Source organism: Hippocampus bargibanti, linkage group LG13 (genome assembly GCF_051943395.1).
Source record: "Hippocampus bargibanti isolate YZ-2025 linkage group LG13, ASM5194339v1, whole genome shotgun sequence".
NCBI lineage: Eukaryota > Metazoa > Chordata > Actinopteri > Syngnathiformes > Syngnathidae > Hippocampus > Hippocampus bargibanti.
The window spans coordinates 4,872,383-4,885,789 of NC_142746.1; the positions used below are offsets into that span (position 1 = coordinate 4,872,383).

At 41.2% G+C, this 13,407-nt stretch overlaps 1 protein-coding gene across 4 annotated transcripts; it reads left to right on the plus strand.

Moving 5' to 3' along the window:
- The first annotated feature begins 2,569 nt into the window (after nt 1-2,569).
- On the plus strand, nt 2,570-12,569 carry macroh2a2 (macroH2A.2 histone). Of its 4 annotated transcripts, XM_089011608.1 has the most exons (10): nt 2,570-2,677; nt 2,776-2,824; nt 4,565-4,742; nt 6,315-6,421; nt 7,298-7,495; nt 8,272-8,376; nt 8,459-8,558; nt 8,637-8,726; nt 9,746-9,920; nt 11,411-12,569. In XM_089011608.1, the coding sequence occupies exons 3-10, from the start codon at nt 4,571-4,573 to the stop codon at nt 11,574-11,576; spliced, it is 1,113 nt and encodes a 370-aa protein (XP_088867734.1). In that variant the 5' UTR covers nt 2,570-2,677; nt 2,776-2,824; nt 4,565-4,570; the 3' UTR covers nt 11,577-12,569. The 4 variants fall into 4 exon arrangements, with proteins under 4 accessions (XP_088867734.1, XP_088867735.1, XP_088867736.1 ...); XM_089011609.1 differs by lacking the exons at nt 2,570-2,677; nt 2,776-2,824 and adding an exon at nt 3,356-3,566; XM_089011610.1 differs by lacking the exons at nt 2,570-2,677; nt 2,776-2,824 and adding an exon at nt 4,210-4,228.
- The last annotated feature ends 838 nt before the right edge of the window (nt 12,570-13,407 follow it).

Sequence of the window (13,407 nt, forward strand, 5' to 3'; positions counted from 1 at the left end):
CGATTCTGCAGACAACGAATACCTTGCTTCTGAACAAAATGCACAGCGTAGGATTTCCCTCCTTGGCATAGTGATGCAACTGAATGACTCGTATATCGCTGTCCTGCCAGAGGCACAGCACAGCCCTGTGCATATTGTATGAAAATATGTCTGGTTAAACGTAAGAAAAATATCTTGCTGTGTGTGGAGGCTGAAATTGTGTCTTAGTTTTAAATGAAAAGAGAAACTCCTAGATGACGATTTTGACAATCATCCGTAATGGCAACAAAATCATGGCAGAATTCCGACAGATTGAAAAATGCTTTTGGGTGCGGCACATCTTGAACTGGAGAATTTGTTGACTGAACGTTTTCAAAGATGAAAGTAGGAACATGACAATTGTTTGCTTCATGTCTTATATAATCATTTTTTTCTCATACAATATACAGCTAATTCACATCTACTGTACTGTATTACACGTTTGGGTTTTATAAATGTTTCATTCTGTATTATACAACAAACTACCGTTATAATGCCACTATTCGTTATGTCCCTCAAGGTACATTGCAACAAATTTCGATTGTATTGTTTGAAAATATTCAAAAACTGAAACAAACAAACAAACTTCAGAGCTACACGTGTCCATCTCCCACAATTTTTAGTTAGTACACTTAGCCCTTGATGACGTAGAGCAGAGGTCCCCAACCCCCGTGCCGCGGACCGAAACCGGTCCGTGGGTCATTTGTTCCTGGGCCGCGCAGAAAGAATAAATAATTTCCATAATTTCCATTTTATTTGTTATCTGAGTCCGAACTATGTTTTATTTTGAAAAATGAAAAAGTACCATATTACATCCGTCTATGACTTACTCTTGACAAAATGTATTCACGTTTATTATTCGATTTAAAAGAAAGAAAAAAAAATGTTTCCATGCCTGTTGCATCATTTTATTTTGTTGTATTCATCCGCTGGTCCGTGAAAATATTGTCTGACATTAAACCGGTCCGTGGCGCAAAAAAGGTTGGGGACCACTGACGTAGAGCAGTGAATATTGGTACATATTTGGCGTGGTAGTGGAAATACTTTCAATCAACTGTTTCTTCTCAATTTCCCGAAACGTCTGTGTAAGCTCTCAGTCGTACAGGAATGGTCCGTCGATGAAAGGTTTCTTCAGCCGTCATCTGTACTTCTTTGAAGGTGTCGGACGTTTCGCTTCTTATCCAAGAAACTTCCATCAGCAAACTAAAGTCTTCCTGCTAGTTTCGGCCCTATATATATCCCCACTGTCCAGATGTGGCGAAAATGTTCCCCTTATTGTGCTGGTCCCAAGCCTGGATAAATACAGAGGGTTGTGTCAGGAAGGGCATCTGACGTAAAAGCTTGGCCAAAACAAACATGCAAATCAAACCGCTGAAGATGGAGGACACCAATTCGCTGTACCGACCCCTGAAGGGAAAAGCTGAAAGGAAAACAAGATTAAACGAATGTGCGCACACGCCCACACACACACACACACACACACACACACACACACGCACACACACACACACACACGTACACAAAGAAAAAGAGAGAGTGTATACAATATCATTTATTTTTTTTAAACAAAATAAATCCCACAAGTACTCGAATGGTTAGCATGTCGACTTCACAGTGCAGAGGTACCGGGTTCAATACCAGCTCCGGCCTCCATGTTTGGATTTGCATGTTCTCCCCTGGCCTGCACTGGTTTTCTCCGCATTCTCCGGTTTCCTCCCACATTCCAAAAACGTGCATGTCAGGCTGATTGAACACTCCAAATTATCCCGAGGTGTGAATGTGAGCGTGGATGGTTGTTAGTTACTTGTGCAATATGATTGCTGGCAACCGGTTCAGGGTGTCCCTTGCCTCGCGCCCACAGACAGCGAAGTGCAAATGTCAACAACAGATGTCGACAAATTCACTTTTGGCTCGAGTTAAATCTCAAACATTACACAACCTACCAAACGAGCTTGCAGCGTTGAATCGCAGCCTCTAGCAATAAATGAAACAGATGTAACATTCAGTAAGTATGCCCATGTGCACATTTGGAGAAACATTTCGCACGCATACTGATTATCTGATTTCTGCTCATCACTGTGGACTCTCAATTTGACTCAAGCCTATTTCATTGTAGGAATTATCACTGTTGCTTCACACTTCTACACGTTAACGTTGCTTGCTTATCTACTTTTAACGTGTATAAATAAATAAATATTTGAAAATTATATAGGAATTGAAACTGGATGGAATTACAAAAGCCTTGCATAGACATTTTTATCCCAAATTTGGGTAATTTTTGGCATTCCATTTTGGATCTAAAAGTACGTGACAATAACAAAACGACATTGCATGCTTACATGAGTTCGAACATATGAATAGTTAGTTATGAATTTTGCAATGATTTTCAAATTGCGTGTTGTGCGAAATTGCTTTTGTTTATGTCACAGATAAAACGGTGCAATTATTTTTGTTTTATTTACAATTTGCCGGTTCAAATCAACTCGCCATTGATCAAACAGTTCTTTTGGAATGTCGCGACGGGTAGCGGAGGGGGTGTTTTCATCGACTTTCTCCTGTGCTGAATTTTTCCCCTTTCCAGCATCAGTAGCACAAAGACAAGCCTCCACACATCTTGCGCGTGTCCTCCTTCCTGTATTTTTTAAAGAGCGTCTTGAGGGTAAATAACCTTCGATAGTACACACGAACAGCGAAGTCAAATTAAGACAGCTTTCTTTGGCTGGGGGTGTGTTGGTCCATCTGTTGTTTTCCCTTCAGGAGTAACGCGGACGCGTGTGTTTCGAGTGACAGGAGGACAGAAAAACAGGTAGGAAACTTGGCCCATTTGTCTAATTTCCACGCTTCGGCGCCTCGTGTTTGGCAAGCAGGGACACGGTCTTTTCCCAATCTCCATTGCCTGGTGAGGTTGTAGTGAGCACTGGAGCTGTAGTGTACAACTGTACATGAAAAAGTGGGCGGGAATGGCCTTGTTCAAGTGTGTTTTTGAAGAAAGCGTACCCGAATAACCAACAGTCGATGCTCGCGAGATGTGCGGAGTAATATGACACAGCCAACTCGATATTTCATAATGTATGTAGATATGTACATGTCAGCACGGCGTTACGTTGTTTCTAAATGTTGCACGAGTCGCTAAAGCCATTACTATTGAGGATAAGGATAGATTTTGTACAAAATAAATGGCTGAAATGCTCAATAGGAGCGTCTTCATAGCTACGTTGAATTGTGCTTCGCCCCGTCTTTTCCATTGGCTGAGTGAACTGTGCCTGTATCCCTCCACTGAAATGCCAGCCTTTCAGCCCCACAGAACCCGTGCGAGTTAGAGCGAACACGAACAAGACGCACAAATAACAAATCGCGTCGACGTCCGTCGCCGTTTTCGAAAATAATACAATACCGAGGGACAATAACCCTTTATTATATTACAATCGTCACCAAATTGTTCTGAAAACACATGAAGAAAACGAGACCGAATATGATTGCTTCCTTCTCGCGGTGGACGTGGCGTAAACGGACAAACGAATCGGAGCAACCGGCCATTCCATCATCAGGTTATGAAAAAGCAAAACATGTTGAAGCCTCCACTTCCTTCTCTGTTGGCAGATAGACAGTGTACAATGTTTAACAGTTGTGTTTTTTTACTTGGATTTGTACATTTTTTAACTCTGCCTGACGCACCACAAAGGGTACCGTGTGGATCCTTCAAAATTTCCTGCTGTAAACCGCCCCTAACTGCCCTTGTATTGCAGAAAGCACCGATTAAAACCAAGTGATTCTTTCATTAATTTATCGAGAAAAAAATAACATTGATTTTTGCAAGAATTTTGCTATATTTATTAATGTAAAAACGTAATCATTGGCTTTTGACTTCAAAGGTAATTATCCATTAAATTGCTGTGAATATGAAATAATATAAGATAATTAAATATTTACTAGATTTCTTTTGAACATAGCTGTAATTCCAATGTGGCTTATGGGGAAAACAACACCTCCGGTTTATGGTTTTATATTTAAAATGCCTTTCAGTTTTGTGAGTCGTTTTTCCAAAATCAACCTTTTAGTTGTTATTAACTGAGTAATATTAAATATTGTAATGTCTGGTGTTTGTGATTTGCATTTTTGATGTCTGGTTTAGTTGAAAGCGTGTGACGTCATAGAGATAAGATAAGGGAGGAGCCTCCAAAGAGGGAAGTCAGCTCTGGCACCAGTCTGAGTGAGATTAGCATGGGTGTGAGTTGTGGCTAACAGCTCCTGTATGTATGTGTTAACTGCTACATTTTTGTTTATTAAACGACCGAACCGCTATACCAGCGACTGCGTGCATCATTTGTCACGCTGAGGGGCATTACAATATTGTTGTTATTTTGCCTGCTTATATAATCAAATAACTGAAATATTACGAAACACACTTTTGAGTATGTAATAATAAACCCATTAAGTGAAGCCCTGCATGACTGTCTCACTCAAAAGCATCCTTTGATATCTTTGGCAATGTACAGTATGTGTCCTATTGATATCCTTGGACTCATGTCTCCGTTTGTTGCCGCAGAAGGAGATGTCTGCCAGAGGGGGGAAAAAGAAGGTCACCAAGTTGTCCCGTTCATCTCGGGCAGGGGTCATCTTCCCTGTTGGCCGAATGATGCGGTATCTGCGCACTGGCACACATAAATATCGCATCGGCATGGGAGCACCTGTCTACATGGCAGCAGTCATCGAATACTTGGCAGGTAGGGTGACAGCACAATGTGTTTATCCTAAAAGCCTGCCAAAAAACATGTATGCCATGTAGATTAAAGACATTTTTTAAGACATATCTCCCTGTTTTCCTCGTTGGATCAATATACATACGCTGAAGAATTTAGTTCCCAATTCCGTGTGGGCCCAAAATTACATATTTTAGCACTGGTCTGGAGTGTATTTGAGTTTGAAATGAGGGCAGCTATCCAAAATAAAATACAATACATACATATTGGTGTATACTGTGAGACTAATAAAGGCAAATCCAATCCAATCCAATATAGGGCTTTAACAACAGCTGAAGCAGCGAACAAAGCACTAACATGGAAAAAAGGGAAATGCTGCCCCTTGTGGAAAGGAAAAACATTGCAAGAGGCCATGGCCAGCGCTTTATCGGCACCCAAACAAGAAAAACAAAACCCGAACAAATTTGGGAATGGCGCTCTGTCATATTTTCAATTCTCGAATAAATTTGTGAATGGCAGTGAATGAGTTAACAATTTTATATTGTTACTAAAAGTGTTTTTTTTTTTACATTGAAAATTAATGCAAAAACACATGGAATAGGAATCAAATCAACATCAATCCAATATTTTAATGGCAAGTAATATAAAGTCAATTAGAACTTTAACTTACTCAGAGCCAGATTTTTTTTCTGTTTGACAGCCATTGCAATTTAAAAGAACTACAGTTCATTCTTATTTTGGTTTGGGGAGTCGACACATCACATTCATTGCCCGGTCGTTTTGCCATGATAAAAGGATTTGCATTGGTGTCACTTATCGCCGACCGTACTGTTGTTATGGAGTAGAGAACACACGCAAGTACTGTCAATGCCGTGATTGGCTGCATAGCGTCATTGCACCGTATCGTGTGATTGGCTAGACACCTGTCACGCACACAATTACACGGTAAATTGATACAAAAAAAGGTACAGGTAACATCCGACTTACAACCTAGTTCCGTTCCGACCAAACGGTCATAAGTCCAAATGGTTGTAAGTCGAAATCCATTCAAAATGTTGAATAAAGACTCGGAGGGTAAATGACTCGCAAACTCCTCCCCTCTGGTGCCATCACACGGTCGATTGCTGTGCGAGAGTGAGATGCTGGCTGGCCGGCCAAAATTGCCATACACGTTGCCGCCCTGCTAGCGTGTTGTGGTGCCAGGCGTTGAATTAAAATTTGAAAAATTAGGTCTGGGGGTCGTGGTCGTAAGTACGGGTGGTTGTAAGTCGAGCTGGTCGTAAGTCGGATGTTACCTCTATATATCTCATTCATTTGCAGTGCGTTCACCACGCTCGATAGTTTTTCTTGCTGAGAGTTTCCGACCAGTGCGCAGTTTAGAGGAAACGTTGGTGCCGTTGCTGCTCCAGTAAATGTAAATCCACATGAAAGGTACCCAAATGTGTCACCTCAGTTCAACCTGTTACCTTTTGAATTGCCAATGCAACTGTTTCCAAGACAATGACCGCCAAAAAAAATAAATGAATGAAAATGAAAATGAACATGAACATGGTGTATGTATATGTCATGGATTTTCACTTGTCTTCTCCCTTGTAGCCGAGATTTTGGAGTTGGCCGGAAACGCCGCACGGGATAACAAGAAAGGCAGAATCACGCCAAGACATATTAAGCTGGCTGTGGCTAACGATGAGGAGCTTAATCAGGTAGCTACAATAGTCTTCGCTGCCGCGAATGGCTTCCGCTGCTTACTCGCACAAAGAAAATCCAGTGACTGTAAAGTGTCCTTGAGAGTTTTGAAAGACACTTAGAAATTAAATGTATTCTTCTTCTTCTTCTTATTATTATTAGCTATCTGTTAGCTCTAGCTAGCTGTCTATTAGCTATCTATTAGCTCTAGCTTTAGCTATCTGTCTATTAGCTATCTCTTAGCTCTAGCTATCTATCTATTAGCTCTAGTTCTAGCTAGCTAGCTATTAGCTGTAGCTTTAGCTATCTATTAGCTCTAGCTAGGTGTCTATTAGCTACCTATTTGCTCTAGTTCTAGCTAGCTAGGTATTATCTGTAGCTTTAGCTATCAATTAGCTATCTATTAGCTCTAATTCTAGCTAGCTACCTACTATCTAGCTAGCTTTCTGTCTGTTTGAGTTACTTCCGTGTTGAGTGTACTTCCCGCTGCTCACCCACAGAAAAACGTATCCTGTGACTGTAAAGTGACCTTGAGAGTTTTGAAAGGCGCATAGAAATGAAATGTATTATTATTATTATTATTATTATTATTATTATTATTATTATTATTATTATGAGCAACTCTTGCTGTTGGTCATAGAATGTTACGATAAAGATGATGTTGAAGTGAAATGAAGGTATAATTTTCACCTTAAAAATATGTTGCATGTTACATGGAAGACATTTGCGCATGTACTGCATAGCCCCAGCACAACTGGCATCCCTGTTCAGCATGATCGTGGGGGGGTTTTCTGACGTGAACTTCGTCATTATATCGACGCAAAATTGAGAACATACAGTGCTGTAAGAAATACATTTCCCGATAAGTTGGTTCAAAGTTGGATGTTCTCCAGCTTCTTCGTGGCGTGACCATCTCAAACGGAGGAGTCCTGCCCCGCATTCACCCGGAGCTTCTTTCCAAGAAGAGAGGAAGCCGAGTCAAGCCGGAAAGCCAGGCATCCGTCCCAGAAAAGAAGGAACCGCGCGCCAAAAGCACCAAAGCCGTCAAGCCCTTGAAAAAGGTTAAAGGCAAACGAGGGCGAAAGCCAAAGGTCGGTCAGCTGATTGTGTGCCTTTCTTTCACGTGTGCACCAGAAACAGTCACGAAACTAGGCCAAGTTTGACTTCACTTGTAGCGATCTCTCTGGACTGCTTTTGCTTCGGGTGTTAATTAGAACTGAACAATGAATCAGTCATTTCCTGTGTGTCCAAGAAATTTCAATACAAATTCAGGACATACAATACAATATATCCTAATTTATATTGTGCTTTCACAACAGCTGTAGCTGTAACAAATCTTCACATAATAGTCAACACAACGCACAATAAGAAACACAACAGGAACATACTGTCAAACCATAAAATACATCAATATTAAATTTAATGGCGAGGACATGAAAGAGCACCAACTAGCCTTTTTGGATTCGTAATTATAAAAGAGGACAGACCGCTCAAAACAGAAGTCTTTAGGAAGGCCACGCACACTGACAAATACTTTTTGAATCCAACCAATGATTGTGTTGTAATTGAATTACAACACAAACTAGGAGTTATCAGAACCCTCCAGCATAGGACTAAACTAATACCAACAAGCGTCGAAGGTAGAGAAAAGGAGTCAGGAGAGCACTCACAAACTGTGGGTACCCTCAGTGGTCATTTAACAAATGTCAAAAGATAAGAATAGGCAATAAAACCGAAAATCCTGAAGATAATAAAAGGAGAGGAGTAGCAGTACCCGTACATTGCAGGGGTTTCTCCTTCAAGCGCTAGTGTTAATGTGTGTGTTGAGTATCACGGTTACGTTCTTGTTCCTCCACATGGTGAAAAGAACACAGCAAACGACAAACAATCTGTACCAAATTCCACGGTGGAAGATGGCCCAGGAGATGGCTTTACCATCCTCTCAGCCAAGAGCCTGTTCCTTGGTCAAAAGGTAAATACTGCATAATAAAGGTCAGATTTTTTGGGGGGGCACCTTGGTCATCCTAACTTGTACTCACGGTGGGGAACCACAGCTTTCTCTCACAGTGACTGATATTGGCAAAATTGGAACAATCAAAGTAGATGCCATAATTAACCCAACAAATGCAGAGATGGACCTCAAAGATGGTGTAGGTGAGAAAGCAGCGCTTCGGAGACATCGTTCGGTCTTCTGGCAATCACTAGATCTTGTGTTCCTGCTGTTGTTTGCAGGGAACGCTTTGGAGAAGGCAGGTGGTCAAGAATTCCTGGACAGTGTCAAGGAGCTACGGAAAGCACAGGGACCTTTGGGGGTGGCGTCAGGTAGCGATTGCACCCATCGTACACGGATGTTGGACCGTTGTGTGTTAAAACAGAAGTACGGAATACAGTGATACCTCGGTTTACGAACTCCTGGGCTTACGAACTTTTCGGTTTACGAACGTTACATTTATGAAAATTTTACCTTGGCGTACGAACTTTTTTTCATACACGGAGCTGCCTCAATGAGTGATGTGTCGTTCGCGAACGAGCCCGTTCTTCTAACAACAGAATGGCAGCCGACTGTTTTTGTCCTCTATTCTCCGCCCCTAGTCTTCGGTTAAAGCCACGTGTTTGGTCAAGAACGCAGCAATGGGGGGAGGGGGGGGTGTTTCAAACATTAAAGAGAGAGGCAGACGACAGAGAGAGAGTGAGAAAATGAATAGAAAACAGTGAAATTTGGACTTGGCAGATTGTGGACTGCAAGGTTAAAATTCCCATCAATCGGGCTCCACAAATAACCCGCACAAGCCATCTGTACAATTGATGCAAAAAGCTATCAACCCAGCTAAACAAAACACAATTGATGAGGAACTAGGTAAAATTATCGCAGAGAAAGCACCTACAAGAGATTATAAGGCTACGTTCCTCATCAAGTGTTTAAGTGCTGATGAAACCGGCCACCATCAAGAACCATCACAAAGGTAAATAAAACAACGTTATTATATAGTACAGTTTATTTCTTTAATTATAATACCATAGCATATTTATTATACATAAAATAAGGTATATTTTGTGTAGTTTTAAGGCTCAGAAAATTAGAAAGTAGAAAATCATTTTTTATGGGGACCTGGGAACGGATTATTCTCATTTTAATGGTTTCCTATGGGAAATTAATTTTTGGGATACACACTTTTCGCCTTACACACTCTGTCTGGGAAGCAATTAAGTTCGTAAGCCAAGGTATCACTGTAAACGTTTGTTCTTTGGTGTGTTGTGATTGCTCCTTGTGGATACGGTTGAGGTAAAAGCAAATATATTTGAACTTAAAACGGCTTTTCTCCCCATCCCGACACATGCAGTGGCAGTGAGCCAGGCCATTGGAATGACAGCCCGGGTTATCATACACTGCAATATTCCACAGTGGGGGTCAGACAAGTGTGAGGAACATCTAGAAAAGACCGTGGAGAACTGCCTCTCGGCTGCAGAGGAGAAGAAGTTCAAGACTTTGGCTTTCCCTTCACTCCCTGCTGGACGGTGAGGGCATTTACCGCTTTAATGCATATAACTCACCTGCATCTTGTGTTTCTTATTTTGCTTTGTGTTGACTATTTTGTGAAGTGCTTTATTACAGCTGTTGTGAAAATGCTATATATACCGTAGATGACAGTTTATGGATTTCAATGTTATATTTCACCAGGTACACAATCAAACACCGACCAGACCCCGAACCAAGAATACTGCTTCTGGGTTTCATATTCTAAAGTATTGTGAAAACAAAATGGTGTCAGACGGTCTTGCTAACGTTGCTAACTGAGAAACCAATGAGGCTAAATTAGCTTGAGGCTAAATTAGCTTGCATTAAGAAACTGAAAAGCCTCTCTAGTGTACGTTTGTCCCAGATTCAACCAATAATTTTAAAACACCAGATATTTGTGCTTTTTAGGCGATCTGACTATCTGGCTGGCTAGCTATTAGCTATGGAGCTGGCTAGCTATTAGCTGTCTAGCTGTTAGCTGGCTATCTATTAGCCAGACATGAGGAAAAGGGAGAACATATATATCATTTATGACAAGGTTGTCAGTCTTTTTTTTTTTTTGGCCAGGTGCCACATTGTCGTTCCTGTCTCCTCTCTGGGGGCCGTTATAAATTTGGGGAAGCCATTTGTGTCACAATTTGCAAGGTGGTGGGTGATGTTGGACCCTAAAAATGCAGGCAGGAGGGTGTATTTGACAAATTGTGTTCAATAAAGTCAGCAGGAACAGAATCTCAAACCAAAAAAAGTCAGCAAAACAGAAAGGTCCAAAGTAGCAAACAAAACCGTGACTAAAACATGACAAACAAACCTGACAGGATGAAACAAACAATGACCCGACACCGAACATTGGCTGGCTATATAGCTAGTTATCTATTAGCTAGATATCCAGCTATCTATCTATTAGCTAGATGGCTTGCTCGCCATTTTTATTATTAGCTAGCTTTCTATCTATTTGAGTTACTTAGGGTTTGAGTGAACTCTGGCGCGTGTGTCTGCCGCTGCTCACCCACAGAAATACTTATCCCGTGACTGTAAATAATAAGACATTGGGTTACTAAGCACCTTTCAAAACTCAAGGTCACTTTACAGTCACAGGATCAGTTTTTCTGAGGGTGAGCAGTGGCAGCCACACGCACCAGCGTTCACTCAACCCCAAAGTAACTCAAATAGATAGAAAATTAGCTAGCTAATAGCTAGCCGCTAGATAGCTAGCCTGCTTATTTGCAGTTTAGCAGTACACATATTTGCAGTACACATATTTTCTTATATATGTATTTAATGCATGTTACATTACAGGCTTCATATTTTTTTTCCTTGAGAGTTTTGAAAGGCGCTTATGAAATGAAATGTATTCTTATTATCTACGAGAAAGCGTTCTGGCAATTTCCCAGAAGTAGCTTCAAATTGAGTCACAAATGAAACTTCGACCAAGCGAATTTGAGAGCAGTCATTGTTGTAACAAGTGTTGTTCCCTCAACCCTCTCCGCAGGCATGGATTCCCAAAGCCGACAGCAGCCCAGCTTATCCTCAAGGCCATCTCCAACCACTTTATGTCATCCACCAACTCTTCTCTGAAAAACATCTACTTTGTTTTGTTTGACAGCGAGAGCATCGGAATATACATACAGGAAATGGCCAAGTTGGACTCCAAGTGAGAAATTGTGCTTTTTCTTGGTGGGGCATGCTGAGGATGCCAGTACAGTGCTGTGAAAAAGAACATACAGTCTCCCCTTCTAACCCTAAAATTGGGCATGCGCGTATATATACACACATACAGGTACCATTTGACTTACGACGCGCTCGACTTACGACCATCCGTACTTATGACCACGACCGCCAGATGCAATTTTTAAAAAATTTCTACACCTGGTAACAGAACGCGCTAGCAACCCGGCAACGTGTATGGCAATTTTGGCCAGCCAGCCAGCATCTCACTCTCGCACAGCAATTGACCGCGTGACTACACTCAGTAGGTATACGGATACATCTCATGTTGTACTCTGTACATGTTTTTACCCGAGACAGTAACCATGGCCCCTAAGTGGGACAGGGGGGAAGATAAAAAACAGACAGAGGAAGAGAGACAGACAGATAGACAGTCAGACAAACAGAAAGACAGACAGATAGAAAGAGACAGAGCGATAGACAGACGGACAGACAGAAAGAGAGAGACATACAGAGAGAGAGAGACAGACAGAAAGAGAGAGACAGACAGACAGACTATTCAAAGCTACTTCTTCCACACTGGGCTAAATAATCCTGAATATGCCCCACACTCTTAATAAATATACTATTTACGTATTTCTAATATTTACGTTTGATCATCTTTTAGGGAAAGTATGCAAAAAAAAGTGCAAATTTGAGAAGAGGGTGTCCTTTTTCATCTCACTGTAGTGGATAACACAAGTAGGTGCCAGTGAAATCAAGAAATGTTGGAAGGAAGCTGTTGATCTAAATTGTATGTTGCTGTCGTTTTAGAGATTAGATAATTTAAATCCCTGAGTTTTACTGTTATGTTGCTGTGTCACGGATGGTTTTACATTCCATGTACAAATAAAGTTATTTCTGGGCTTCTGTAGTTTCTGATACACTAGTGACTAAAAGAGAAACATCTATTCTCCTGCTTTGAAATAAAATGTTTTCCATCATATGTGTGAAGAGTCATTTTAATGAACTGAAGAGCATAAAAACCAAAGTGTGTACTTTGTATCCATATATAACACCGGCCGACACAACAAGAAGAGTCGAGGGATTGAAGGCGGTATTCGTACCTTTCGACTTTCTAGCAGCTAGAAAGTAGAGCAAGTCAGGAAAAGCCTTCTAAAACAATACGTCTGTAAGCTCGAAGTCATACAGGAGTGGTCCATCGATGAAAAGGTTTCTTCAGCCGTCATCTGTACTTCTTTGAATGTGTCGAACGTTTCACTTCTTATCCAAGAGGCTTCGTCAGCGAACTAAAATTTGCTGGTACCTTTGGCTCTATATTTATATCCCTACTGTCCAGAGGTGGCGGTGCCAGACTCTGCTATGATAGGTCCCAGCTCTCAGGTTGGGGGGAGCAGAGGACCTGAAACTACACGGATTACTTCTATTGTACTGACTGAGTACGGGGTCTACAACTGGCCTGATTGCCCTGGTATCAACTCATCAGCATAACTAAGCCTATGTGGTCTAAGAAGTCTGTTGTAAGAACGATCCAAATTAAACCTCTCACCCCACCATGGCGATTTAGTGAAGGGTTTTACTGTTTTATGAAAATAGCTTCTTTTACTCCCCTTTCAAACCATCTATTTTCTTTTGCTAAGATTTTAACCTCGTTGTCGTCAAATGAGACAGTAGGGATGTAAATATAGAGCCAGAGCTACCGGCAAGTTTTAGTTCGCTGACGAAGCCTCTTGGATAAGAAGCGAAACATCCAACACCTTCAAAAAAGTACAGATGACGGCCGAAGAAACCTTTTCATCAACCTACTAAAGTTTTAGTACT